This window comes from Corvus cornix, chromosome 1A (genome assembly GCF_000738735.6).
Source record: "Corvus cornix cornix isolate S_Up_H32 chromosome 1A, ASM73873v5, whole genome shotgun sequence".
NCBI classification, from domain to species: domain Eukaryota; kingdom Metazoa; phylum Chordata; class Aves; order Passeriformes; family Corvidae; genus Corvus; species Corvus cornix.
In genome coordinates, this window is record NC_047057.1 from 46,444,407 (window position 1) to 46,471,404 (window position 26,998).

At 36.8% G+C, this 26,998-nt stretch overlaps 1 protein-coding gene across 3 annotated transcripts in view; it reads left to right on the forward strand.

Moving 5' to 3' along the window:
* Nucleotides 1–4: 4 nt before the first annotated feature.
* SCYL2 (SCY1 like pseudokinase 2) overlaps nucleotides 5–26,998 on the forward strand; it is a 37,223-nt gene continuing 10,229 nt past the window's right edge. The window contains exons 1-13 of one of the 3 annotated variants that reach the window (XM_039570355.1): nucleotides 5–153; nucleotides 4,506–4,710; nucleotides 10,603–10,760; nucleotides 14,684–14,828; nucleotides 15,467–15,616; nucleotides 16,235–16,456; nucleotides 17,321–17,437; nucleotides 18,765–18,890; nucleotides 20,343–20,519; nucleotides 23,827–23,838; nucleotides 23,971–24,093; nucleotides 25,355–25,468; nucleotides 25,917–26,049. In XM_039570355.1, coding sequence (XP_039426289.1) covers nucleotides 4,534–4,710; nucleotides 10,603–10,760; nucleotides 14,684–14,828; nucleotides 15,467–15,616; nucleotides 16,235–16,456; nucleotides 17,321–17,437; nucleotides 18,765–18,890; nucleotides 20,343–20,519; nucleotides 23,827–23,838; nucleotides 23,971–24,093; nucleotides 25,355–25,468; nucleotides 25,917–26,049 — 1,654 coding nt within the window. In that variant the 5' untranslated portion in view covers nucleotides 5–153; nucleotides 4,506–4,533. The remainder of the gene's footprint in view (nucleotides 154–4,505; nucleotides 4,711–10,602; nucleotides 10,761–14,683; nucleotides 14,829–15,466; nucleotides 15,617–16,234; nucleotides 16,457–17,320; nucleotides 17,438–18,764; nucleotides 18,891–20,342; nucleotides 20,520–23,826; nucleotides 23,839–23,970; nucleotides 24,094–25,354; nucleotides 25,469–25,916; nucleotides 26,050–26,998) is intronic. The other 2 variants (XM_039570353.1, XM_039570354.1) reach the window with 2 other exon arrangements.

A 26,998-nucleotide genomic window follows, 5' to 3' on the forward strand; every position in this document is an offset into this window, starting at 1 on the left:
CCCGCCCCGCCGCCGAGGCTGCCGCCGTCGCTATGGAGTAGCCGCGGCAGGACGGGGCCGGAGCGAGAGAGGAAGTCGGCGTGACAGGCGGCCCGCCGGGCCCACAGGGCGACGGGCAGCCGGCGCTGCGCCGGCAGCTTCCCGCGGGCTCAGGTGAGAGGCCGCGGCCCGGGGCGGGAGCGGCTGCCCGTGGCCTGGTGGCGCTGCGCGGGGCGGGCAGGGCCGGCCGGCTCCGCCGGGGCGGCGGTCTCGGGTCCTGGGTGCTCGGCACCGAGGGCTGGAGGGGACGGACCGCCCCGGAGGCTCGATCGCCGCGCGGGCAGGGTCGGGCGGGGACCGCTGAGCTGCCCGAGCCGGCGGATCGGGTCACCTGCCGCCTGTGGCCGCGGCCGCCGCCCGCCCCCCGGCGCGCTGCTCCCGGGTGCCCCGCGCAGTAGGGAGCGCAGGCACCGGCCCTGCGGCGCAGTGCGAGTCCGCTCTCGCTGTAAATAACAGTCAATACTTTGTCCGGGAGGGCTGGCCCGCAGGAGGCTGACCCGGGGTTTGTGCAGCGCGCGGGCTGGGTTTCACCTATCACCGGGCGACAGACAGAATCCTGTTCATGGATCTCGTTCCCTGAGGTTTTGGTAGGGATTCAGCTGAAGCTCAGTACCGAAATGGTGCATGAAAGTTAAGAAGGTGATGTGTAGCGAGAGCAGCTACACCTGGCACAGTGCTTCATTGCATTTGACCCTCTCGGGTTTTTTTGTAACAAATGCAAAAGACTGGTTGTGCCTGAAAAATGCTGGGGTTTTGTCCTTTTGTTTGCTGTGACTCAGTTGTTCCGGCACTTACTTCTTCTGTGAATTGATCCTGGCTTGGGGCAGATGGATAGGATGCGGTTGGGTGGTATGAAGTAGCTGTGCGCCAGCCTGCTGTCTTGGTTCCCAAAGAGGAATCCCGGCTTGTTGTAATTCAGAATAGTGGTAGTGTATGTTGTACTGCTGTACGGTGTGCACCCATAGCCATACGTCAGCTGAAGCTATGAATTAATTTGAGGATAAATTGATGGGTTTACATTAAGCAGTTTTCTTTATATGAGTGAGAATTGAAAAATGGTGGACAGTCTTTGTTTCGGATTTCAACAACCTGTAGTTAAACATTTTGAATGTTTTGCCTCATTTCTTGTTGCTTACTACCTTGCTAAGTGATGGTTCTCATCATGCTGCCGTATTGTTGCTGATGTACATCAGCATAAAAACCATTACTGATTGTGAGGGGCATTCATAAAAAGAACATATTGAACATTCAGAATTTTTTAGGATTAGTTCCAGGTTTTGTGGACTTGGTATCAGTAGCATTAATATAAAATTCAAACAGGAAGAAATCAGAGTTCTTAAACATTTATTGTATGTCCTGTGTTGCTTGTCCAAACACTGTTACTTTTTAGATTTTGCACTTGTCTCATTTATTACCTTTTAACTTGAAATGCAAATTTCATTCTGGATGACTGACTTTATTGCCACTTGGTTATTAATTTTTTCAGAAATATTAGACCAGTCTTAACTGAATAAATGAGTTTTCCTGCATTTGAGAACTAGACTTGCATGTTTCAGATATGGTAACCTTGTTGTGATTTGTGGTATTATAGATACTACCCAAAATAGGTATTTGTGGTGGGGCATGGATTTTCTAGGTACGTTGTTCCTGTTGACATGCATACAGTTTTTATTGAAGTAGGTGATAGCAATTGTTTTTATAAAGCAAAATACACTATTTTAACTTACAGTCAAATGTTGATAAGAAGATTTCTACAAATTTACATTTAGATGGATGTAAACTTTAAACCCCATCTGCTTATTGAGAAATAAGTTTCTTGGTACTCCTTGTTAAGAAGCTAAACTAAACAATAGTTTTGTCTACTGTCAAGCTGGAGAAGAACAGGCTGGACAGGGTCTACCAGGCTTGAATTTTAAATTCTAACACTTCAGATACTGAAATGCTGTTGACATTCTCACCTAGTGGCTTTTCCAGGCTACTCACCGCAGTTAGTCTGTTACCCACATCAGTGGGCACTTCTGATTTAATGAATACTACACCATTTTGCCACCATCTGTGTAAAGAAGCTTCCTTTTAGACTTACACAAAGGAATTTCAACATGCATGCACATGTATTTTCTTTGTAAAATTTCTGCAGTTAATTTTGCAAAGTGTTTTATTAGTTTTGAGAGTCCTAACATAGGATGATGTTGCATTGGTACTGGAGAAGATTTGATGGCTGGGAATGAACAAATCAGTGGAAAAAGCACAAGATCTGAACTCACATAAATTAGGTTTGGGATTATCTTAAACTCATTAGGATTGATTTTATAGTCTTTTAGCATATAGAGTTTGCCCATAGAATAGCTGCTGAATAAAATCTTTGAGAGCTGGAAATGCCTATAGCTTCTTTTTTGGATAAGCCATGATCCTTGTTTGTACCTATTAGGTTAACGAAAAGTTCCTTTCTACAGGGGGTATTAGCCAGTGTCCTCATAGCAGTTTTGTCTAGGGCTGCACAGTTAGGACTTGCATGTGTTTTTCAATATCACGAATCATAAAGTAAAATTAATTTCTTGTAATAATAAAATGTCCCACACTTAAATAAAATAACTTAATAAAGGAATTCTGTGTTTCCACAATTTATTTCAAGGTATGTTCTCAACAAAACACTAACTAGATACCAAATAAGTATGTAGTTATTCTTAAGATTGTCTTGTAATCTTAAGATTGTCATATCTAAAACTCACAGTCCCCATAATTAAGACAAACTCCACCCTTAACATGCTTGTAGTAACGTCTGATCCTGCTCTTGAGTCACTCTGTTGAAGTCATAACTACTGTATCTGATTTAAGTTTGAGTATTTGCGAGATTGAGACCTGTGCAGCTGGATTCCTGTCTTTTTTAAAATATATTTTCTTAAAATTCCTGGTGGGGTTCATCATTTAGTAGCATGAAGTTGTGTCAGTTCAGCTGACATGGAAATTGGAGAAATATCTATGGCGCCATAGCGTTTGTGTGTTCCTGCATTTCCCTAGGGAAGAATACTGAAGGTGGAATATAACTGCACCAATAGTCAAGATAGAGCAGCATAGCTGTTCCACATGCAGCACTGTGCTAAGGTTTGCTTAGGGCTTGGCTAATACTGTTATGCACAGCTGCACTGGAGTGAATTGTTCTATGACACAGGGAACTTTAAAAGAAGTTCTGTTTAGTATGTTTATTACCTCTTTTGTAAAACAGGTCTATCTTTGCAATTGAAACCTAATCAGACTATTTGTCCTGATTTGTAGTGGAAACAAATCTGTAGTACCGGGGAGAGAAGGAGTGCGTGTCCAGGTAACGTCAGTGTGGTTGATTTTGGTTAAGTTTGACTGAAGTATACAGGTGTCTTTACATCTTACTTGAGAGACTGAAGAAATCTCTTTAAATGTTGCTTTTGAATATACTGCATAATACTGAGTCCTGGATATAATTTCTTCTTGCATTCCCTCTTTGTCTTTGCTCACACAGATAAGGAAGATGAATTTCTATCTCTTTTTTTTTGCTTTTTGTTTGCTGCCTTCATTCTTTCTTGTATATACATTATCAGAGAAACAATTGTATAAATGGGATTCAGGCTTCAGAACTTGTATCTGGCAGAACAGACAAGTCAGATTTATTATGAAAATATAGAAAACTCTGGAAGTACACACTACAGGGGAAGATGAAGTAAATTGGAAGCTGCCACAGTCTTTTAGCTCTTAAATTTGAAAGGTGATATGAAAAAAACTTCCTTGTACAATTTCAGTAAAGGATAAAAGGATGGCTTCTTGTTTCCTTCCCCTGCACTAAGACTTAGGTTCATTAATAGTTGGATCATACAAATGGTAATGTCAGCAATCTGATGGGCAAAATACTGCATTTTGAGCTTGTCTTTTGAAAAGCAATGTGTAGGAAAGAACATGTTTGTTTTTTACTTGCTGTTTGTATAATACACATCCATTATTTTGCTGGCCTGGGATCTTAAGCCATCCTTCACTTCAGAAAACTTTAGTTCTGTGAGCACTGGAATTAAAGGAGTGTTTTTCCTCAGATTTGTTTTTCTTTTTGATGGATACTCATACACAAGGTGTGAACCTTTCCTGTCGGGGAGGCAGTGTATAAATCCTCTGCATTATTAGATTACTGTTTTCAAGAAATGATTGAATTTCTCAGTCATTAATTGCTTTGTTATATCCAATGAAGAACAATCAAGGGATTCAGAAGTTCCTGAAGAGGAGTAGAAGCAATGACATACAATCCCATAGGCATGCACCCACAGATATGTCTATGCAGTGTGAATATGTATAACTGCAAAGCCCTGGTAGTTACATATCAGTATTCTTTATGGGGGTTGCTCCTGTATCCAGTTGGATCCTTGTTTAGAAGTTACAGTTTTCAACTTGTACCTTTCATTAACAGAAATTGAGAGGACTGTGAAAAGTTTCTTTTCTTGTCTTTGTAGGATAAGACATTGGTGCACAGTTGAAACCATGGAGTCCATGCTGAATAAGCTGAAGAGCACTGTCACAAAGGTGACAGCTGATGTCACCAGTGCGGTCATGGGAAATCCTGTTACCAGGGAATTCGATGTCGGGCGACATATTGCCAGTGGAGGTAATGGTCTTGCTTGGAAGATATTTAATGGAACTAAAAAATCAACAAAGCAGGTGAGTTATCAAGTAAAGACTTAAGTTTATAAACAGTCGATGACAGACTGATAGGTAGCAGTTGGTAAGTGGCAGTTAAAATCCAACTGGACTAATGTTAAAGGTAGTGAAATGACACAAAGAACTCAGCTCTATTTAAGTACATTATTCTCTGCTATATAAGTGATACTTGCTTTAAGCCTTCACTGTTAGAGAAAGAAGTGGTTCTGCATTCATATCATACAATTCGGAACCAAGATCAAGGATTCATCTGAGTTAAAAGTGATCTGACAAGAAGGAAGAAGTTTGCTTTAACATGGGTTGGTTTCTCAGTTTTTTGCACCTTGCAGCTTTTTATTGGTAACAATTCTTTTGCTTTTATGGTCTAAAATAATCATGAAGTGTGTCATCATTTGTTGCCAGCAGAAGACACTGTAGTTTTTTGCTCAGCTACCATACAGAAATTGAGTGGTTAGAAATGTTAAGTCATGGGATACTGTAACGGGAAGGCATGGGATAGAGGAGGAGGTTGTGAAGGAAGTTAGTTATGCTTTCCCTGTGCTGCTTTCAGATCAGTATTCCCCTTTAGTTTCCCTAAAGTATTAGGATTTAGAGCGCTAATATACAAAATTTTGATTCACTTGAAGTCCCATGTAAAAATGAACATGGGACTGTGACTTTGGAAGAAGGTTTGCCAAAAACAGAGTTTAAGAATTGTTATTATAGAAAATGATTTTGTTACACTGGAGAAATGTGAAAAGTCTTTTTTCAAATTTGGGGAGGAAATAAAATTTTCAAATTGTAAATAGAAGTGTTAATAAATTATGCTCTTTAGTTAAACTTAATTCTGAAGTGATGTGAAGTCACTTAGACAATGCATCAACTTGCTGCACAAGTACCAAAAAGAAATGGACATAAAGGAATAACTTTGGAAAACGTTTATACAATCTTTTAGATGATAGGCAAATAAGCAGTAGCAAATAGATAAGAAATATAATACACAGAACAAATAATCTGGAAAGAATGTGTGATCTGATTCTGTAGGACAGAGTCTGAATAATGTTTAATCGGGTACTTTTGCCATGTTTTCAGGCATCTTTTTAGCTGTTGCAGAGCTCTGTGCATCTTTTATTTACTGAATTTACTCAATATACCAGTTGGTTAGGGCTTTTTTTTGGTCTTACTCAGCTATACAAAGAAGTAATTGAAAGCATTGAAAGTATGGTAATTTTGATAGGCTTTATGCAGTCTATGTGCCCAGTAAGCATTTGACCTGTAGCAGGTATATCTTTAAAGTCTGGAGACCTTTAACAAGTTTCTTTCACTTGTTGACAGAGTATATGTAACTAGGTTCCTGTTGATCACGTTTTTCAAGCCTTGAATGGATGTTCTGACCAATTACAGAGGTCTAGTTCAGGTGCTCCATGTGGTCCTGCAATATCTCTATAAACCCTAACTAACATCTGTGCAGTTGTATGTCATTATTAGTAATTAAAAATACCGCAGCAGTTGTACTGCATGGAATTTTAGATGGCTGGTGTTTTGACATGCAGTTACCATTCATTATTAATATTACCAGTTAGGTAACATCATGTCAACATTCACTTTGCCATTGCAAAACAAAACTGTGCAGCAATATGGCTTATGCTGTGTTGTGCAATATATCTGTTCTTTAACATGGTTTTTTTATTTCTTTCCCATGTACCTTCTGAATGTTCTTTGGGCTGGCTGTCATTTTCCAGGTGGTAGCAGTCACTTTTGTGCAGTGTTGCACATATTTGCTGTATTACAAGTATGTATATCTAGCTTGAAGCTACAAGCTTTTTTTGCAGTGTGTATTATAATCAGACAAACAGGTTGTAAGGGCTTAATTACCCCTGTTGTTGTCAGTTTACCACAACACTTTACCAATAAGTCATTGTAGCCAGATAAAATAGCTAAATTTGGAGGTTTTAACATTACAGCAGTAGATCCCATCAGAAATCTTTGTTTTCAGGATTATTTTTGTTCCTATTTTAAGTCAGTGGGCAGTTACAAATATTCCATCTCTGGTGACAGTAGATATCTATGATTTTATACTTCTTTTCCAAATTCTGCCTGGTTCCTGCCTTGCTGTTCTTCCGGGATTTCTGAATGTTTATTTTTTATTATTTTTTAATGTACCTTGCCTTTTCTTGCTTACTTTGTAGGTGACTGAGTAACAGCCTCAAAGAACGTGAGGAAGTTACTTACTTGTGTACATATGTTTATCTGGTGTTATTTCATAGCTGATTTGCTGTTGTTTGTTTGAAACCTTTATGAGTCACTCTGGTTATTGATCAGTGTATAATTTTACAGTATGTATTTCTGCTCATCTTGGATTTACTAACTTGGACTTCATGCACTTACACTTTTTCTGGCATAATATGGCACTTGTCCCTCTGCTTAGAAAGTGCAATCATAAATAGATAGGAGAAGGTCACAAAGTACTTGCCGGCTCACTTGTAAAGCTAGCAGAATTCAGAAGGTAATGGTTTGTGCTTCAAAACTACTGTACTTGTGTTTAACTTTTCTTGTGATAGTACTAAATGGTAGATAGGTAAGTCAACTTTCTGTTGTTTTGGCTGTGCGTATACGCAACTTTCAACTTAAATCTTCCTGTTATTAAAACTTTGAAGGCTGATAAATTTTTGAAACGGAAATAATAGTTGTATTGTATACCTTATGACTGAGAGAAACTCATGGGGAAGTAAGGTTATGAAAAAACACTGGCAAGCTTATAAAAAATAAAATCTCCAAAAGGGAGAGAAAAATCTTTTTCTGGCAAAAGACCAGAGTAATATTGGAGTGCTTTCCAGTATTTTAGTTCAGTGACTATTTTGCTTATTTCAGTGGGAGGCTGTGATAAAATATGTGTTTGCATATTGGGTTACATTTGATTTTTCATGTGAAATCTGCATGAGTGCCTATGGGTAAAATAGAGGACAAAAAAGAAAGGGAAAACAAACAGTTTCTAAAATCAAGCATTTTGACTGCTACCTTTAAATTTCCTTTGATTTTATGTTCACGATTTAGTTTTTAACATGATCACATTTAAGATTTTTTCCATGAGAGTGCTATATCAATTCAGTTCACAGGATAGATGGTGAACTGTATTTATTAATTTTTTTGTGGAGTTTGGATTTTTTTCTTCTTTTTTCCGTGCTTAATCTCTGTCATTGTTTCTTCACCCTATTTAAAATGTTAGGATTTGAGTTTGTATAGTATTCACCACTATAGTGCTTGAATGTTTTACAGGTTTTGTTAACATAGTTTCTCGGTATCCAGTGAGGTGAATAGGAAGACGTACTGTTGTTCCATTATCATTGCATATCCACAGCTTTTAGAGTGTTTACTTTAGAAATAATTTCTAGTTTGGTTTGCGTCTTTATTGACACACAAACCCAGTGTGTTTTTGAATGCTTGCCTTCCTCTTAGGGTCAGGAAAGAAAATGTGATATGCTGTGGTTCTCTGGTTGCTTTTTTCCTGTTGGAAAAAAATTATTTCTCTTTCTTTTTCCCGCTTTCAACCTTCTCTTTTTTTAGGAGTTGCATTGGTTAAGATAGAAGCAGGATTTTTGCATTCTCTTTAGTTTATAAGATGTCTATGTGGGTAAATAAGGACACATATTTTAAACTATCAACATGTGTTTCAAACTGGTGCATGTTTCATAAAAATTTCAGGATTGCAAATAGTCTGGGAGGATGTGGCAGGCTGACCCTGGCCAGCACCCACACAGCTCTTCACTCACTTCCCTATCCCTGGCAGGCTGGGGGCAGAAAATAGGAAGAAGAAAAGCAAGAAAACTTGAGCTGCTCTGGGAGGGCAGCCAAGAGAACGGCTGTGTGAGGTGTCCTCAAATCCACTATCTGCTCAGCCTGGTGGTGGGGCTGAGACAGAGTAGGAAGGTGCAAGTATTAGGGACTCTGAGAAAGAGATTGACTTGTGGAGGCACACCCTGCCGTACCGCAGATAAGTGGACCCCTCCTCCACGTCACAAGAAGCAGTGGATGCCCTGCTGTCTCACCACCAGGCAGAAGGAGAGGACCTTAGAGATGGAGGGGAGTGGAAATGGGTTTCTGCTCGGCGTGGCAGGCGAATTCTCTCCTGACCTACCTCACCTTCCCTTGGACAGTAGGTGTGAGGCCCTGAAATCTGAGGAGCAGGGAAATGAGAACGTGGATGAAGGTTCTTCCAGGACGGAGGAGTTGCCTAGGGCAGGGCAGCCTCCCACATCACAACCTCCTCCGTTAAGAAGACAAGAAGTTTAGTAGTCATTGGTGTCTCCCTTTTGAGAGGAATGGAGGGCCCAGTATGCTGACCAGACCCAATCTGTAGGGAGGTGTGTTGGCTCCCGGGGGTCTGAGTCAGGAACGTCATGAAGAAGCTTCCCAGTCTGGTGCAGCCCAGTGGTTTTTACCCATTACTGGTTTTTCCAGGTGGGTATCGACAAAGTCCCAACAACAAGGCTACAGAGAGTCAAGAGGCACCTAATGGCCTTGAGTCAACTGGTTAAGGATCTGGAGCACAAATTGTGTTTTCTTCTGCCAGTTGCAGGGAATGAGTTTAAACAAAGCATGCAGGATTGCAGCAAGCACCAATAGAACTAACTTCGAGCCATCATAAAACATTCAAGCCATAGCTGATATTCACTTTCTAGTTCTCTTTGCTTGTCATCAAACAGAAGTTTTTTCAGAAATGCTGTCTTAGTTTGAAATTTTGTTATTGGTCAGGTACTGCTCAGTGTATGTCTTCCATCCCCTGTTACTCTTCTCTGCCTTGTGCTAATGTTTGATCCATCACACTTAAGAGCTGGAGCAGGGAGCCAGTATGGATAGAAGCTGGAGAAATGTACTTAGTTGAGTTAGTTATAAATATTCACCTGCTAACAGCTTAATGAAAATAGCTAAAAAACAATTTTTTGTGTATTGGGCTGTTTGGATAGCCCATTTCTAGAAGCTTGTAGGGGTTTTCTTAATTAATAATATAGCTGTTCCTGTGAGATTTTAATTAGAGTAATGTTTATAACGTGCAGTAAAAGAGCATACGTTTCCTCTTGGGACTGAAAACTGTGTTTTCATGTTATTTTCTACTGCTTTCTAACCTTTATTATTATTCATAATGCTGTTGTAGCAGTATATAAAAGTCTGTTTCATTATAAAGTTTTTAATTACTATTTTCGTCAGTTGATAGATTTCACATTAATGACTTCCCAGATGGTGATGTAATTTAATTTTTATTTTACATCGACCTCTGTAATTTCAAAGTTTCATATAAATTTCTTAATTTTCTCCTGGTCCAGTTGCAGACATTGGAGAGACTTTCTCTGTTTTTAACATTTTTGTGACTTTTTTTTACACATCTTGAAGCATTACAAAATTCTTAGCATTTTATCATATGAATGGTCTGATCAGATTAATAGATTACAGTGACTATTTTGTCACATTGTACTGGTTTGGAGCGGAACACTGAGACAGAACCTGGTTTAATAAAGCTCCACTTGATATATATAATGCTCAATGACCACAAATATACTTAGAATATTTTGACTATTCATAATTGATATAAGTGCTTTCATCTACTTAAAATCAAGCTGGTTTCTGACTGTGGATCTGCTGCTTTGTCACTGTGTAGATAGGTGTTACAGTTTACACATTACTGTTTACACAATAAAGGAGCATTAGTACCTTAACTCTTAAAGCATGTATTTCAGAGTTTATATACATTAAACTCTCCCATAACTGGGACTAAGTAAGAAGAACAAGTTTCTTTGTTTGGTCATTGTATTGGTGGGATTGTACTGTTGATTCAAAAACACACATTTGTATGTAATTGTGTATAGGCTTGGTTTTGGCTGTGTTATATACTGAGTGAATTCTGTTGCTTATTTGCAGGAAGTAGCTGTTTTTGTCTTTGATAAGAAGCTGATAGACAAGTACCAAAAATTTGAAAAAGATCAGATTATTGATTCTTTAAAACGAGGTGTTCAACAGCTAACTAGGCTTCGACATCCTCGACTACTTACTGTTCAACATCCATTAGAAGAATCCAGGTAAGCTGTAGTGAAGTAGAGAACAGTTATTTTTAATCATTGTTTAGGTATTGGATGTAAACTATCTGGAACATTCAACACATACATCTGATGAGAGTCAAGTTTACTGTATTTATTCATATGACAGTGGTATTCACCCCACTCTCATATTTACCCCCCTCTTTGCCATAGAATGCAGTTCTGGTATGAAGCTAATAAATAATCTATTGCTTGATCTTAGTCCAGTTGCAGCTGTAAGGCTACACATGACCCTTACAGCATGAAAACTTGGTAGTTTAATTAATTTTGCTTTTATAGAACTCTCAAAAATTGTTTTCTTTGAAAAAGTTGTCCTTACATTTTGTTCCATGTGTAAGATGTATTTAGTACATGTGAGAGAAGGGATTTTTGGTGAATTCTATGTGTTGTAACTACATATGTGTTGGAAAGGTCCTCAAATGCCAATCAAGGGAGACAAAATTCAGCATGTTCTTCCAGTGCTTATTTGATTTATGAAAGGTTAGTCACTAGGCACAGTAACTGGTTAGTCTTACAGATTTATTGTTCAGCCATAGTGATAACAGCACACTACAATCTAGGAAAGAAAATCAAGGTTTCATGTTAAAATAGGAAGCGGATCCTGATACTACCGAAGATGATCATGAAGGTTTCAGGGTTTTTTTTTTTTTTTTTTCCCAAAATAGGAAGGGGGTTGGACTAGATGATTTCCAGATGTGCGTTCTAACCCCAGCGATTTTGTGATCCTAAATGGTAGCCTGATAAGGGCTCATTATTTATATATATATATATATATATATTCATTTCTGTGCTACCTTGAATTTTACCAGATGGCTTCTAGGAGCCGAGAATACTGTGGGAATGCTTCTTCATCTTTGCAGTGCCTGCTTTGAGACAGATTTCTTGGATTAAATTGCACTTACATATTCATATCTATCTTTCCTCCAGTACTAAACAAATTTCACATTAACAGGGGTTCAAAGTTGTCATTGTGCCTACGATTCAGTATGTCCCTTACAAAGGCCTAAGGAAGGTTAATTAGGTAGTTGAAGACAGCTCTCAGAACTCTACAACAGTAAATAAACTATTACATGCTAAATGGCCTAGGGTCATCTCAAGTTACAGTGTATGCAAGTGAATCCCAGAGCATACTTGAGGCTTCTTCCTAAAATTGTCACAGTTTTCCAGTTGACTCAGCAGCTTTTCCCCTGAACTTTGACCTTCAGAAGAAAAGGCTAAGATTCATACCTTTAAGAAAACTTTGGTGGTGTTCTTGTGAAGCATTTAAGCCTTTTGAGTGAAATTAACAGTATGGTTACATCAGAGTTCTTGTTTATGAGCCTTAAGTAATGCCTGATGCATTTCTTCAGCTGTTTTCCATTCCATACTCAGCACACTCAGCTGCTGGTAGAGACACCAGAAGCACAAAACCTGTACAGTTGCTTGCTGTGCCAGAAACTGATGTAACAAGTTTTTGGAGGAGATGAATAAAAGAAAGGTTTACATAGAATATTTGTGTGTGTAGCCTTGTGCAAGCCTGCTGTAAGATTGCTTTAGAATTTCAGGTCTTTCCAGAGAGCTTATTCTTGAAGAAATCTGTCATGGGCTTCTGGCTAGACTGTACCTGTTCTCTTCTTTTTCCCCTTCTTTCTTTTTTCTTTTTTTGTGTTTCCCCAAAGTAATATACAGTTGTAATGAACTGCTTGCAGGTCACCCATTATTCCTCCTTTATGAAGCAGATGGATACTTGGTATACCTGGAGGGCTGAAGTAGACATGGAAAGAAAGGCCATACTTTTCTGATGCTAGTGTATAGGTAGTTTTTCCCCTATTAATGGAATGTCTCTACTACAAGCTATTGGTATCCAACATAGTTATTTTTAATATAAATGTACATAATGCATATAATGATGTATACTTCTTAACAGGCATTTATATAATGAGTAACTCCTTATTTATACTAAATATTTAATATGAATATGTTTATTTACAAATGGTCTTGAATTCCATTAACAATGCTGGAAAGCAATATTAATTTATATTTAACTCGTTACTGAAGAAAAGGATAAAAAAACCAAATTGAAAGTTAACTCATAATTCATTGCTAGCCTTTAAAAATAATAGTAGTGTGAATTGTCCCTGATCATTTACTAGACATTGCATTTGCTACATTGTTTTGCTGTAAAAAGCATATGCATTTTTGTCCATTGCTTTTGTTTTTAAAGTGTTTTTATTTTATTACTCTGAATTTAATTTAGATATTATCCGGGAAGCTGTTAAAGCAGCTGCTCCGTATGGCAGACATCAGTTTCTGCAATATTCTGCTATTTTAATTAGGCTTACCACATCCTTCCAATATTGTGGTTTGGGCCCTTTTTTAATTAGCTCCTAAAGTAAAAAATAAACAGCCATTTTTTTATTCCCTCAAAACAGCATTAATCAGAGAGTTTATGTTATGAAAACCACCGAATAACTTTTCCTTAGGTATTTTCTGTAATCTGTGCCTTAACCATAACTAAATGGATAAGCTCTGTGGTAAAGTTGAAGTCAGACTGAAAATAAAGGACTTTGTCATTCTGTGTTCTGGTTTTTCCTTGTGACTATAACAGAAACAAATTTTATAGCCCTAGTCATATTAATAGAAACATGAAAGGTATATCATTAACAGAATGGTAGGGAGGAAACCAAGCAAGAAAAAATTCTGTCAGATTGGCTGACACTTAGCATTCGATGTATTTTACTTTTCTGTTGTTTTTCCTTTAGAGAGGCAGTAGATAAAACTAAAATCTGGATGAATAGTAAGAGGTTTGCATGTTTCAGCAGCCTTATTTTTGCTTCAAAGGTCAAACTTGTTAATTATTGAAATACTTAAAAAATATGCGGTAGATTCATGCTGAGTCGTGTCTTCTGATGTTTTTATGGAATGATCAAACCTGCCTATAACTTTATATTCAAAAATGTATCTTTGTTACTTGATTTCTGTTTTCTCTGTTCATACTGATGCAGTATTTAGTGTTCTTGTGAATTAATCAGCCTTAAAGCAGGTATGTGTGCTACCATCCATGTAATGCTTTCTCAAAAAAATCCTTAAAAAACAATTAAGGAGTGAGTTGTAATGGCTGTCCAGGGCCTCCACTGATGTGCAGACCAGTATGAAGAAACTGGATGTAAAGAATGACTCTTGTGTTGCATGAAGTTTGTGAAACTGAGACATACTGGTTTCAGGACCAGTTTTGAAATTAGAAATTTTGAAGCACAGTGTTACAACCAGTCCAATTTATGTGTGGAAGTTTGCTTCATCTGTGCTTTTCAAACACAGGTGACACAAAGCTGCATAAACAAGACCATTAGTTTTTCATGAAGAAAAAAAATCGGTAAAATAATTTGTAAAACATGCAAACTGCAGTTCATATAGCAAGTGTATTTGTGTTTGCAGCTCTTCTTTATCAGTTGGCAAAGTAAAAGAATATTCTGGTTCTCCCTTACATTAATTTAGTTTCTGATCTTTGTCTGACCACATTAACTATTGGGACAGTTAGGGACACGTTAGTTTTAGGCATAGGTAGAAGTCTGATTTTGCAAGTTTTAATAGTAGTAAGAATTATTTGATCAATTTTTCTATATCAGGACAAGAAAAGTATTATTTTTTAAAAAAATTTTATGAAGCTTTGTGTGAATCATTAGTGATTTATGTGAATGTTAGAGAATAAAATAACCTCATTCTGGTATTTTTTTAAACTGCAGATATTTATGTGTTTCTCTTTAGTATAGTAGTATAAGAATTCAAAACCTGAAATACAACATGACTTTCGGTAGCACCAGGTGCTTTGGCAATGTATAATATGATGTTTGTATGGTTCTTTATTTGCAGTCAAGAGATGTATTACATTTATGTACAAGAAATTTTTTAATGCATTTCCTATACAGGGATTGCTTGGCATTTTGTACAGAACCAGTCTGTGCAAGTTTAGCTAATGTTCTTGGCAGCTGGGACAACCTACCTTCTCCTTTGCCATCAGACATTAAAGAATACAAACTTTATGATGTGGAGACCAAATATGGTTTGCTTCAGGTATGGTACAGGTTGTCTTTATAATTTTCTTCTGCTTTTAGTATTAATGATTTTTTTTTATAAAGTCCTTGAACTGCCACAGTTTTGTCTGCCTATAGTAAATCAAATAATTGTGAGGTGGGAGATCATAGTGCCCTGATCACTCTTAAGTGTAAGAGAGGATAAACACTGGAAGCTCTACTCTTTTTTTGCTTGTTCTGACATGTAAAGTAGAAAATTCAATTAATTTTTCTTTTCCATGTAAATGTCTATGCTACAGCTGTCTCTTCCATATGTGAATCTTTTCTTTATGTTCTGTGGAGAACCATTAGCTCCCAGGTTTTGTTTGGTGAATATGTTGGTCAACTTTGTAAAGCATTTTTGTTCTTCTGAGATCATATTGTGGCCTGAGGGGAGAGAGGAATGCACCACCACATTTATGCTGTGATAGTTAATTGACATTAGTAATCTCACCTACTGATGACCCATCTGTGTTTAATTTCCATCATGCATAATTTTTGAGGCGTAAGCTAAAATAGTGATGAAAAATTGTTTCTTAGTTAACTTAGGAATTTAACTGTGACAACAGAATTTTTGTAAATGTGTTATAGGATGTTTGGGGAAATATTTAACCTGAAATATTGATCTTTTATTAACAGGTTTCTGAAGGTTTGTCATTTTTGCATAGCAGTGTCAAAATGGTCCATGGAAATATTACTCCTGAAAATATAATTTTGAATAAGAGTGGAGCATGGAAAATTATGGGCTTTGATTTTTGTATCCAATCAACAAATCCATCTGAACAGGAGGTAATAACCTTTATCATCATTCAATTTCAAATTCAGGTCTTTATCTAAAACCAGTTTCATGATCTTGCGTTCCAGTATAGAATCACTTATTTAATATTCACCTCTGTGTTTTGTTGGCGGAAAGTTAGAACGTAATGGCACGGGTCTGGACTGAAGTGCTGCGTTTGATCATCCCAGAAAAAGAGCCTCAGTGGGCTCAGTGGAGTCACAGTAGACTAGTGACTGTTTCAAACAGAGGCTGGAGCCTGTGCCACTTCTGCTCACCTTCGTGTTGGATGATACGCAAACCTGCCTAACTTAGTGTGTTGCATCTACTCAGTGCCTGGTTGCTACCTCCTAAAATGAATTCTGTCATAGCTCATGTTTCCTCATTACCAGCAGTGCTTTGATTTTACATTACACTTCCTAGCTCTAATATCCAGACATAACTGCATCAGCTAATCACTCTAAGCTACAGACAGAGATTCTTAACAGTTTTGCTTTACTCTGTTTCTGTTTGATTCATAATTGAATTTGAGAGGCCTAATTATTTTTTGCTGCTTGAGTTTCTTACTGAAAATGGTCTTTAAAAATCCTTGATAAATGTACTTTGTTTCACTTCTCATACTTCTCTTGTAGCCAAAGTTCCCTTGTAAGGAATGGGATCCAAACTTGCCATCCTTGTGTCTTCCAAATCCTGAGTATCTGGCACCAGAATATATTCTCTCTGTGAGCTGTGAGACAGCCAGTGATATGTATTCTCTGGGAGCTGTAATGTATGCAGTGTTCAATAAAGGGAAACCAATTTTTGAGGTCAACAAGCAAGATATTTATAAAAGCTTTAGTAGACAGCTGGATCAGGTATTTGTTTGTTTTATGACTATTTGTTGATTTTCATATTTGAAAAGTTATTATTGTAAAATAGGTTTAAATATTGAGAACACTATCAGTGCTCCAACATAAACTATCTGACAATGGTATCTTACCTTGCATCCTGTTGTTATAACAAGGAAAAAAAACATAGCAAAATATGGGAAATAAAACTTATGTCTAGAAGAGGTTACGTGTACCAACTTTATAATCTAAAAATTGCATTTTTCACCTGATTTCTCTGTAAACCTGTTAAATTCTGGTCTTGGGAAATAATGCTTACCTGTTGGGGTGAACAGTATGAAACACATCGCAGTGAATTACCTATGTAGGACCACTGAGGAGGGCTGGGTTTAGAGTAATTTGATCACTTGACATGGCAGTTGGTATCCACTTAGCTGTCACTATTTCACATTCTTTGTGGACTGTGAATATTAACAGAAAAGACAGTGTCACAGTTAATTGGATCAGCTGACATAATGTCTGTTCATATGCAGGTTTCCTTTTGTAACTTCTTTGGGTGCCCAATTGCCATAGTTGTATGTACTGTGTTTTAATGTGTGTAGGCAGCACCTCAGATCTTGACATTTTCCTGTTTAAAAACATCATGTTTGTGTTCTCTGATAACCTGAACTACAATGGGAAGTTGAAAAAAAGAGGGATGGGACCTAAAACAGGTAGGCTCTTGGGAAACTGAGAAGGCTATGAGCAATCATCTAAAAGGGGAAAAGGGAGGGATATCAAAAGCATGGATAGAGAAACCATCAAGAGAACAAAGTATAAGCCTGTTGCATACTGGAAATAGTTATATAGTTTTCTGAGCTCATGGTGTATATGCTTGGATTACTTACACAGCTGAGCCGTTTAAGCTCCGGTACTCTTCAGAGCATACCCGAGGAGGTGCGTGAGCATGTAAAGCTACTCCTAAATGTAGCCCCAGCAGTCAGACCAGACGCAGATCAAATGACTAAGGTCAGTCCATGGAAAATACAGTAGCCATAGGAAAGAGAGAAATTAGTGTTTGATTTGTAGAGCTATTTTAAAGTATTTTCTGTTAATCATTTTAGTTGAAATGTTAAATATTTTTTAACCATTTAGATGTAATGTTAGTTGCTGCCAAAAGTTGTCCTTATCCGACATTTATTCATATGGAAAAAGTGGGTACTGAGACAGAATTTAGAAAAATTATTCAATGCAACACTGCTTTATTCCTTTCCATACAGTTGGAAGCTTTTTTATGCTAGGCTTTTATACAATTCAGTCTTTAAAATTATATTGGAAGGATTTGAAAGTGAGAAAATTATAAAGGGCAATAAATGTAAGGATTAACTTTTGGCTTACGATTTTTGATGTATTCTTAAATATGCAGAAGAAAAAAGTGTATTCAGACATTATTTGCCATAACAAAGCAAAATTTAATTGCAAGTAGGATATAATGTAAGTTTTAATTTGGCAAACTGTTGCTCCTGAAAGTAGAACTTAAAGCATGGTTCTTCCCTTGTCTTATGCCCCATTTTCTCCAATCTGATAGCCTTTCAGGTTCCTGCTTATAGATTTGCTTTGCTAAACAATTCTATTCTTTTGCTATGGTGTAAAAAGATGGTACGCAGAGATAGAAATCAGTGTTTTAACTGTTGAAAGAAATAGTGGGTGAAGAGGGGAGAGGAAACAGGTGATGGTTTTCTCCGCTGATATGCTGACAGATGGGAGTGAGGGAATTGGCAGATATTTCTCAGGTATCAGCTCAGTTGTCTGAAGGACTACAACAAACAAATCTCTAAATGGTTGTATTAAGCACTATGGTTTTATAAAGATGTTGAGTCTCTTTTACCATATCTACACTGCACACTGAATCATAGGGTAGAGGTATCAGAGCTTCCAGGGTTTTCTGGAGTTTCCAGGGGTGGGAGCCGGATGTGGATGACCTAGTAGGTCATTGTAACATAAAACAGCATGGTTATTCCTAGGAGAATATTTATGCAAAGTTTTTATTTTTCATTACTTCTTTTTTGTAAGCAATTTACTGTGTATGAAATAATGTTTTAGCTTAGATACACATAACATGCATGAGTTTTTGAAAAATGCTAGGAAAGTTCCGTCTTAATAATCAACCTGTATCTGAATATTATACTACTTGATATGTAAAAATTTAATTTTCTAATTGTTAGTTGCAGACATGTTATTGTAAAGGCTTACTGTAGTGCATTGAAAAGGTAAATAGATGGTGGTATTTTGGAATTATTGTAGCAGTGTCAATGTTGTCCCCCTCCAGATGACAACCTTTTAATCTTATTTTTAGATACCATTCTTCGATGATGTAGGAGCAATGACGCTTCAGTATTTTGATTCGTTATTTCAAAGGGATAACCTGCAGAAATCACAGTTTTTTAAAGGACTACCAAAAGTTCTGCCAAAACTACCTAAGGTTTGTCTGAATGATGTCTTGTAACAGCAAGTTTTAAAATATATGAACATCTGTTAGCGTTTTGAGTCTTGGAATGCTGGACTTTCTGCAGCATTGTAGCATAACAGATTGCCATGAGACTGTCAGAATAGAGTAGGAGGAAATAAAGGGAGGTTAGAACATGCTTACTGTGGAAGTATTCCTCAGCAATCAGTAATACTTTAAATGGAAAATGGCAAATAACCAAATAAGGAACCATCATTTGCATGTCCTGTTGTAGTTCATCCTAGTTTGAAAGGGAGTTGTCTCCTCTCCTCTTACAAGGCTTTCCCTGTGTTTCCAGATGCCATCATAGCTCTTTGAAGCCATTTTGCCACCTTTTCTTCCTATAAGATTGCTTCAAGTTTTTTCATAGCAAGGCAGTACTTTAATGTGGAATAATGCAAAGCTTCCTTCCCTCAGCAGACTAAGTGGTTTCTTGTGCTGGCAGTGCTCAGAAATCTCAAAAGCAAATGCCTGTCATTACATGTTTCTCCTGTGTAGTGCTAAACACTATGTCTAGACTGGCTCCTTTTGTGGTATAATTTAATTTACATCAGCCGTAATGCATATGTAATAGAAAAATAGTATTAATACATAATAGAATAACTGAGCTTCTCAACCAGTGCATTAAATTTCTTCATTTTTAATTCTGTTTTGCACTACGCAGTGCAACATTCAGATTCCATATTTAATACTTTGTTCTTTTAAATTTAGTAATTTTTTCCTTTGATCAGAAATGGTGGCTGCTTTGAATTTGGAAATAGGTGGCATGTATTTCACCTAACTTTAGACAGCCAGTGATTGACCTAATCATCTATAGGGCATTCTTTCTATTTTTTTTCTGTCTTGAAAGTATATTTTATGAGGGAAGTGACTCTGCCTTGAACCATATATTTCTGTTTATTGGCTTCAAAAGCGTTAAAGGATGTCTAATTCTACAGTAGACATCCACAGTTTAAATATCTTTTTCATCAGCAGAATCCTTTTTAGGGAATGTACCTGGAGCTTTACAGGGAGGTATAGTAGGATTATGTGTTTGTTCAGTGAATGATGGGGTACAGAAAAAAATTACTATTTTGGAGGTTTATAGGGTCTTTTTAAGGGTCTTGTTAGGGTCTTTTCAAAGAAAGCATATAGAGCAAGGTTTTTGTAACTTGTGTGTGGCTGAAAGTCCTATTTTCTGTACAGTTAGTTGCTTTTTGTTGATCTTCACAGTTGTTAACATCTTCATTTATGTTTTGAGTGCAAACAGAAAAGTAAGCAGAGTAGCACAGTGTATTAGCTACAGTGCAAATAAGAGATCAAAACTGAAAATTATCTGTCTGCTTTTTTGTAAATATCAGGCTACTACAAAAGCTGCTGAACTGGCACAGTGGTAACTTACTGCAGTGCAGTACATGATTCATACTTGTTTTCTTTTTTTTCTTGTAGCGCGTTATAATTCAGCGAATTTTGCCTTGCTTGACTTCTGAATTTGTGAATCCTGATATGGTACCCTTTGTCCTGCCTAATGTTCTCCTAATTGCTGAGGAATGCACCAAAGAAGAATATATCAAGCTCATTCTGCCTGATCTTGGGCCTGTTTTTAAGCAGCAAGAACCAATCCAGGTATGTTAATATTACTCATATTACAATTTTTCTCGTTGGTATTTTTTTTCCCTGAAAAAATGACTAATTGTTCTGTTTCCCTTTTCCAGTTTCACACACATTGCCCAACCTGCTCTGTAGTTGTCCAGACAGTCAGTCTTGATTCATACAAAACAGATTCTTCCAGGAAATTCAAAAAGCGTCTACCTCTGCTTCTTTAGATGGGTTTTCTGAGGGTATATTGCATTTATAGATGAGATGAGTTTTGCAAAAAAAACTTAATTTACCCACTTGGTTTTGGTTGATTGTAGAAGATATATTTGTAGGCATTTTAACACTTACCTGGGCAATCTGAGCAGGGTTGTACAGTACAGTGTTTGCATATATTCTACCAGTACATGAACCTGGGGTTTTTTAATTTGGTTTTTTTCTTGTATCCAGATTGGTGACATTGAGATCATGGGGCGGAAAAACTAGTTTTGACACACTCTTAGGAGTGCTATTTATTTACAGTAAGAGTAGCACTTGTTTGAGGACTGTGCAAAAATTTGTGAAATTAGTTTTACTTTTAATTTGACAAATGTAATGTGTAAGTAAAATATGCTGGTTTTCCTGCTGTTTAAATGTATAGAAGTATTAAGACATAATTGTTACTATAAAGAATCAAAAATTTACATCCTTTTATCATCACCATTTGCATGATGATTCCTGAGAAATCTGTCACAAAGTGAGGCATTGTGCCTCCATGGATGAGAGACAGTGCATTCCTTCGAGCTCACTCCTGTGTGCCATTGTTTTTCTGCAGAGCACTTAAAGGGCAAGATAAGCATAGGAATGAACAAGCAGACCTTTTATTTCTGGGTTTCAGAAAACTGGACCAGAGAACTGTCATTACACTGAAGAGGCAGGGAAGGCATCAGCTGTGTAACTGAGAATACCTCAGGAAATTTGAACTGCTTAATGCTGTTTATACTTGGTACACTGAAGCTTTATGTTAGCTTTGTTCTCTTGAAAAAAGTCAATGTTTAACCAACCAAAAGCCAGTGAACATCTCATTTGTGCTGTGTCATCCTAAAAGGTAACACCGTGTTTTGCCACCTTTAATGTTAGCTTTGTGACACAATCCTCGCTGCAAAAAGTTTGTAGCAAGGTTACAACTGGAGCATAATGGACACAAAAGCTGGTTTATGTCTTGAGAAATGGGGGAAGCAAAATACAAACTTGGAGTCATCTCATAAAGACGGAGCTTTGCAAAATTTTTCTGTGACTGTCTAGACTCTATTAAATTCTTCTGCTGGTATTTTTAGTGCGAAGTGCTACATGGCTTGTTCAACTGTTATTTCTGTGGTCTTTTTCGTATGGCAAAGTTTAGGTAATACAGATCATATTTTCAAAGTTAATATATCAGGAATTCTGGAAAAAATACAAGGGTTCAGAGTGCTTGAGGATGGAATTCCAGATCTGACTATCTTTGTACAAGACAGAAAATGTCTGGCTTCTGTGTGTTTTTAACTCCTGGAAGGGACATTCAGGGAAGATGCCAGTGTTTCTTCAAAACACTCTTTCAATATGTTGCAGATTTGTATGATGGGCCTGTTGCTTGACTTTAGTAGGATATTTAAATTAGGAAATGGATGTGTCATAGGAAAGCTGCTCTAATTCAATATGAAGAAGTTGTTAGCTAGTGTTCACAATGTCTTTTTGTGAGGGAATTCATAATATGAAAAAGGCATATTTAGTTAAATTTACTCTTGGGGTTAGTGTGGAGTCTTGTGTGCTGTAGATTAACACCCTAGCTTACTCTGACATAGCTTCCCAGACAAACCCTTAATTTATATCCACAGGATTCCATAGAGAGTTAGTGTAGGAAGTGCTGTAAATTCATTTTCTGATTCACTACACAGAAGTGTATCCTGACAAGTACTGGGCTCTGCATTAATGAATGCATTAATGAATGAAGCATTATTACTTAGAGTGCAGCTGCTGTTAATTGCTTATTAGATGGCCTGTGTGAATCTGTGACTGTACCATCTCAGTTTTTACCTAAATAGATAAAAGGTATCAAATATGATCCTAGAAGCTGGAAATAAAAAGTGTTCTTTAGAACAGTGTGTACTATGTTGTAGTTAAACACAGGTAAAGAGAGATCAGAAATTACACAGCTTTATCTTAGTTAAAAAGCCTTGATAGCCAGTGTAAGGAGCTGAACTGCTTCTGTGAAATCTAAATTATTATATAGTACTTGGTTCTTACTTTAAAGGAGATTTTCTAGTTGTTAAATAACAGGTTTCATTTATGTCCATTTCAAATTTACAAAAACAATCCAATGATATTTCTCCAAAACTATAGATTTAACTAACAGAGAAATTGTAATTCCACAATACTATAGGGTTGTTAGAGAAGAACATGTGTTAAGAGCACGTGTAGATTTCAAGAAGTCAAGTTTAGGGCAAACAAAGATTCTATATTGAGGAAAACTATAAAATCTATCTTTAAAACTGGTCTCATCCATCTCACTCTGATTGTCCCAAATAGGGGGATATTGCATCAGAATCAATGTTCATGGAATGAATGAATGAATGAATGAATGAATGAATGAATGAATGAATGAATGAATGAAATTTTGTGTGTGTGCAGTTTGGAAAATAATAGATATCCAATAAGAAAACACTTACTAGCTGGAGTGTGAAAATCTGTTTTTCTTCTCTGTAAAGGAAAACAAATAAAAGGGGGGAATTTGTAATGTGGTCTTGGTACATTTCAGTTTCTACACTTTGATGCTTCTTTTTATTTGACATACAAGCACTGATTGCCATGTATTTTTAGACAAAAATTTAAATCTTCCTATAAAATACTTGGCTTTTTGTTATTAATGTGATAGTTTATCCACCTAGTTTAACCTATTTTCTAAAAGGAGTCTTGATATCCATGGATGCAAGGTGTTTTTTGTCCATCTAGTAGCTGTAATATTCTTTTTGTTATGTCCCTGTTTTGATTTCAGACACATGGAATACAGCTTGTATGTGTGGAGTTTTGATCAAGTGCTTTGAGGACAGAATTTGAGTGGTAGATTTTTTAAAGTTTAGCTTTTTCAGTAGTGATGTGTGTATAAAGATCTTCTGTGGGTGTATTTTAACAAACGGCCATAAATAGAAACAAGAACTATTTACAAGTTCTTGTAAATAGAAACAAGAACTCCTTACTGAGCCATTATGATTTGTTATTTCAGAAGGGTCAGTCTAGAACATGTGTATTTTGTTTGATTTGTATTTGCTGGTTTTAAAATGCAATAACATGTTGAAGTTTTTTTTGTCTTCCATGCCTTCAGGCAAGCAACATGGTAAGTGATCACATTTACTGAGTTATAAGAAAACTTCTGAAGTTTTTTTGATATGATGCAACATACTTTAAATTGGAAATATATGCTTTGCAGTTAAAACTTTTGGCTTCTGAATTGTCCTTCTTTTAACAGATATTGTTAATCTTCCTGCAAAAAATGGACTTGCTTCTAACCAAAACTCCACCAGATGAAATAAAGAACAGCGTTCTACCAATGGTTTATAGAGCCTTGGAAGCACCTTCAATTCAGATCCAGGTATATTAGTTGCAGCCTTTATTTATAACTTCTTTTTTCCTCTTTCAGCTGCTGTGCCAACTTTTTGTGTACTCCTGTGTTTGTTCACTTGTAGAAAAAAAAAAAAAAGATAAAGCTGTATAATATGTCTGAATGTTGAAAGAGATGAATGCTTCATTAAAGAACATTTGTTTCTGGTACAGTAAAATTTAGTTCCCTTATTTTCCAGGAGGGTAACCACTTGACTGTTGTTTTAATGCTCTTATCTTAAATTCTTACTAGCCACCCTAGCAGAAAGTAGGATATGCGTTTATATTTCACTGCCTGTGCAGCAGAAACTATGTAGGCATGCATGCTCGTACCAGTCAGTGAGAGGTGGCTTATTCTGAACTCCTACTGGTAAGAACATCTGTGCTGACAGTTACCTCAGGAGACCTGATGTGCTGTAAAATCATATTAATGTACCTTCTGGTGACATTTTTATGTATTCATATTTTATTTTTTTCTCCTTATGCTTTCTCTACCTTTCTAAGATTGTTCTGGGGATCTTTTTAATCATTCAACTGCAATTAACTTCCAAAAACATTTAGGAGTGGGAGATAAAGAAACAAAATATTTCTCAAAGGTGGTTTTGGATAATCAGATGTGACTTCTGCCTTTGCAAAGCCTCTGTAATATTAGGGAGAAAGGTTTTTGTTTCTAAGTACCTGGCATGAGTTTTTTTCTGTATCCGTACTTTGGTTACTGAGGTGTTTACTCACAACATACACTTAATATTACTGTCTCTTATTTTTGAGATTGGGCTGAAATTGTGTGTTTATCTTTTCTCTGTTGCTTAAGTATGGTTAATCTTGATGTGATATTTTATCTCTCAGTCTATCATTGTACTGCAGTATTATTGATGATACTCCTTGAAATTTTCTTGATTTATGTAGGAGATTGATAGTTTGCTGTAGTAAAAGCTGGGTTTTATATAAAGGTGTCTCATGAAAATGCAGGATATTCTTGCTGTTTAAATATTATGAATTTATGAATGCTCTTTTTTCTAAAATCCATTTTTGAAGGTTCTGTATACATACCATGATGCTTTATTATTCTAGCTATTTTTAAGTGAGTCTGATAGATTATGGTCAGCTTAGTTGAACATATTTCCTTAAATATTTCCTTAAAAGGAAAGCTTAAGAAGACATTTCAAGCTAACTGATATTGAGTTATATTAGTACTAATTTTATAATAAATATGCATGTTTCTTTTTAAACTTGTGTGGAATTTTTTTTTGTAGGAGCTTTGCCTAAACATAATTCCCACGTTTGCCAATTTAATAGATTACCCATCAATGAAAAATTCATTAATTCCAAGAATTAAGAATGCATGTTTGCAAACTTCTTCTCTTGCTGTGAGTATCATAGTAATGTTCTCTAGTCTTCAGAAAATGTTGTAACTTTTAATTACTTTGGGTTTACCATGTCGCATCTTTAAAGAAAAGCCTATCAATAAGTTCTGATTTCTTACTGAAATTTTTTCTAAATGCTTCTTACAAGTGCAAAAGCACCGTTTACTTCTTTAACAATTTTTAAAGTTGTTAACAACTTACTGTGTTAATAATACTGTAAAAATCACCAAACTGGGTTCCACAGTAATGACATTGACAGTGTTTGTCATGCAGAAAAGCCAAGTTTTTGTGAGCATAAAAACAAGTGTTTTTCTTTCATGATACAAAAGCATTTTTTAACTTGTCTTGAATTTTTCAGTACAAAGGTTTTCTTATGACTTTTGTGAAGTTGTTGTTTTTTTTTTTTTTTCTCTAAATAAAGAGTTTGTTTCATTCTTATCATACTTCACAGGTCCGGGTAAACTCACTAGTGTGCTTGGGCAAGATTTTGGAGTACTTGGATAAATGGTTTGTGCTTGACGATATTTTACCTTTTCTTCAACAAATTCCATCAAAGGAACCTGCGGTGCTCATGGGAATTTTAGGTAACTAATATTTCCAACTTTCTCTTTTGTGGTTTGATATTGTAAATCTGAAAGCTTTCTATGTTATCATTGAACTGTTTACATAGTGTATCCCTAAAATGACTTTTAAAAACTTCCTATTTCTGGTTCTAGAGTTACGTCCCTGTTCAGTTACCTTATATATGACATCTGAGCACTAGTACATATATTTTTAGTCTTCAGGGCCCAGTGCAGTTCCTGAGTACTCATTGCAGTTCTTGGGCTGTGACACTTACATGAACTGCATGCTCCACACAGTCAGAGAGGCAGTTTTCTTCAGAAGAGTATCTGAACTGTCTTTCAGATGCTGAGCTCCTGGCTGGAGCTTTCGAGATGTTACTGTTGCCTTCTTCTTCCACTCTTGATGGCAGATGCTATAAGTGATGGTGTACAAATCTACTGTTCTTTACTGCAGGTTTTGTTAGACTCATTTTGTTGGACGTTTAGGCACACAGTGGTGCCTGTGCACAGAAATGGAACACAGTCTGGGTGAGGTCTCACAAAATGACTAACAAAACCTAATGGCTTGGTACTTCTGGAATGGGAGACCTCACTCCTACTTGAGCTTTCCTACTGCTACTTGGTCCTTGCCTATCTCAGGGTGTGTGAGTTTAGCAAATTGAATGGACTTAAGGAGTCCAGATGACCAGAGCCACTGCCGAGAAGGAGGTGTGACTACTTGGCCAAGTCTGGAAGACAGTGACCATTTTTCTTGCTGACACCAAAGTGGTGTAGACCAACTGTAACAGCTGAGCTGCACTGCCAATAACCCTCATTAAACACTGTACTAATACGTGATGGCAGCATTATTTTTATTTGCTCAAAAGCAGCAAGAAGGCATCTTAACCTGTACTGATTTAAAGCTGCCTGTTTCCCTTAATCTTTGCAGCTTCGACTTACATTTGCTGTCTAAGAATAAGGGACACTATTT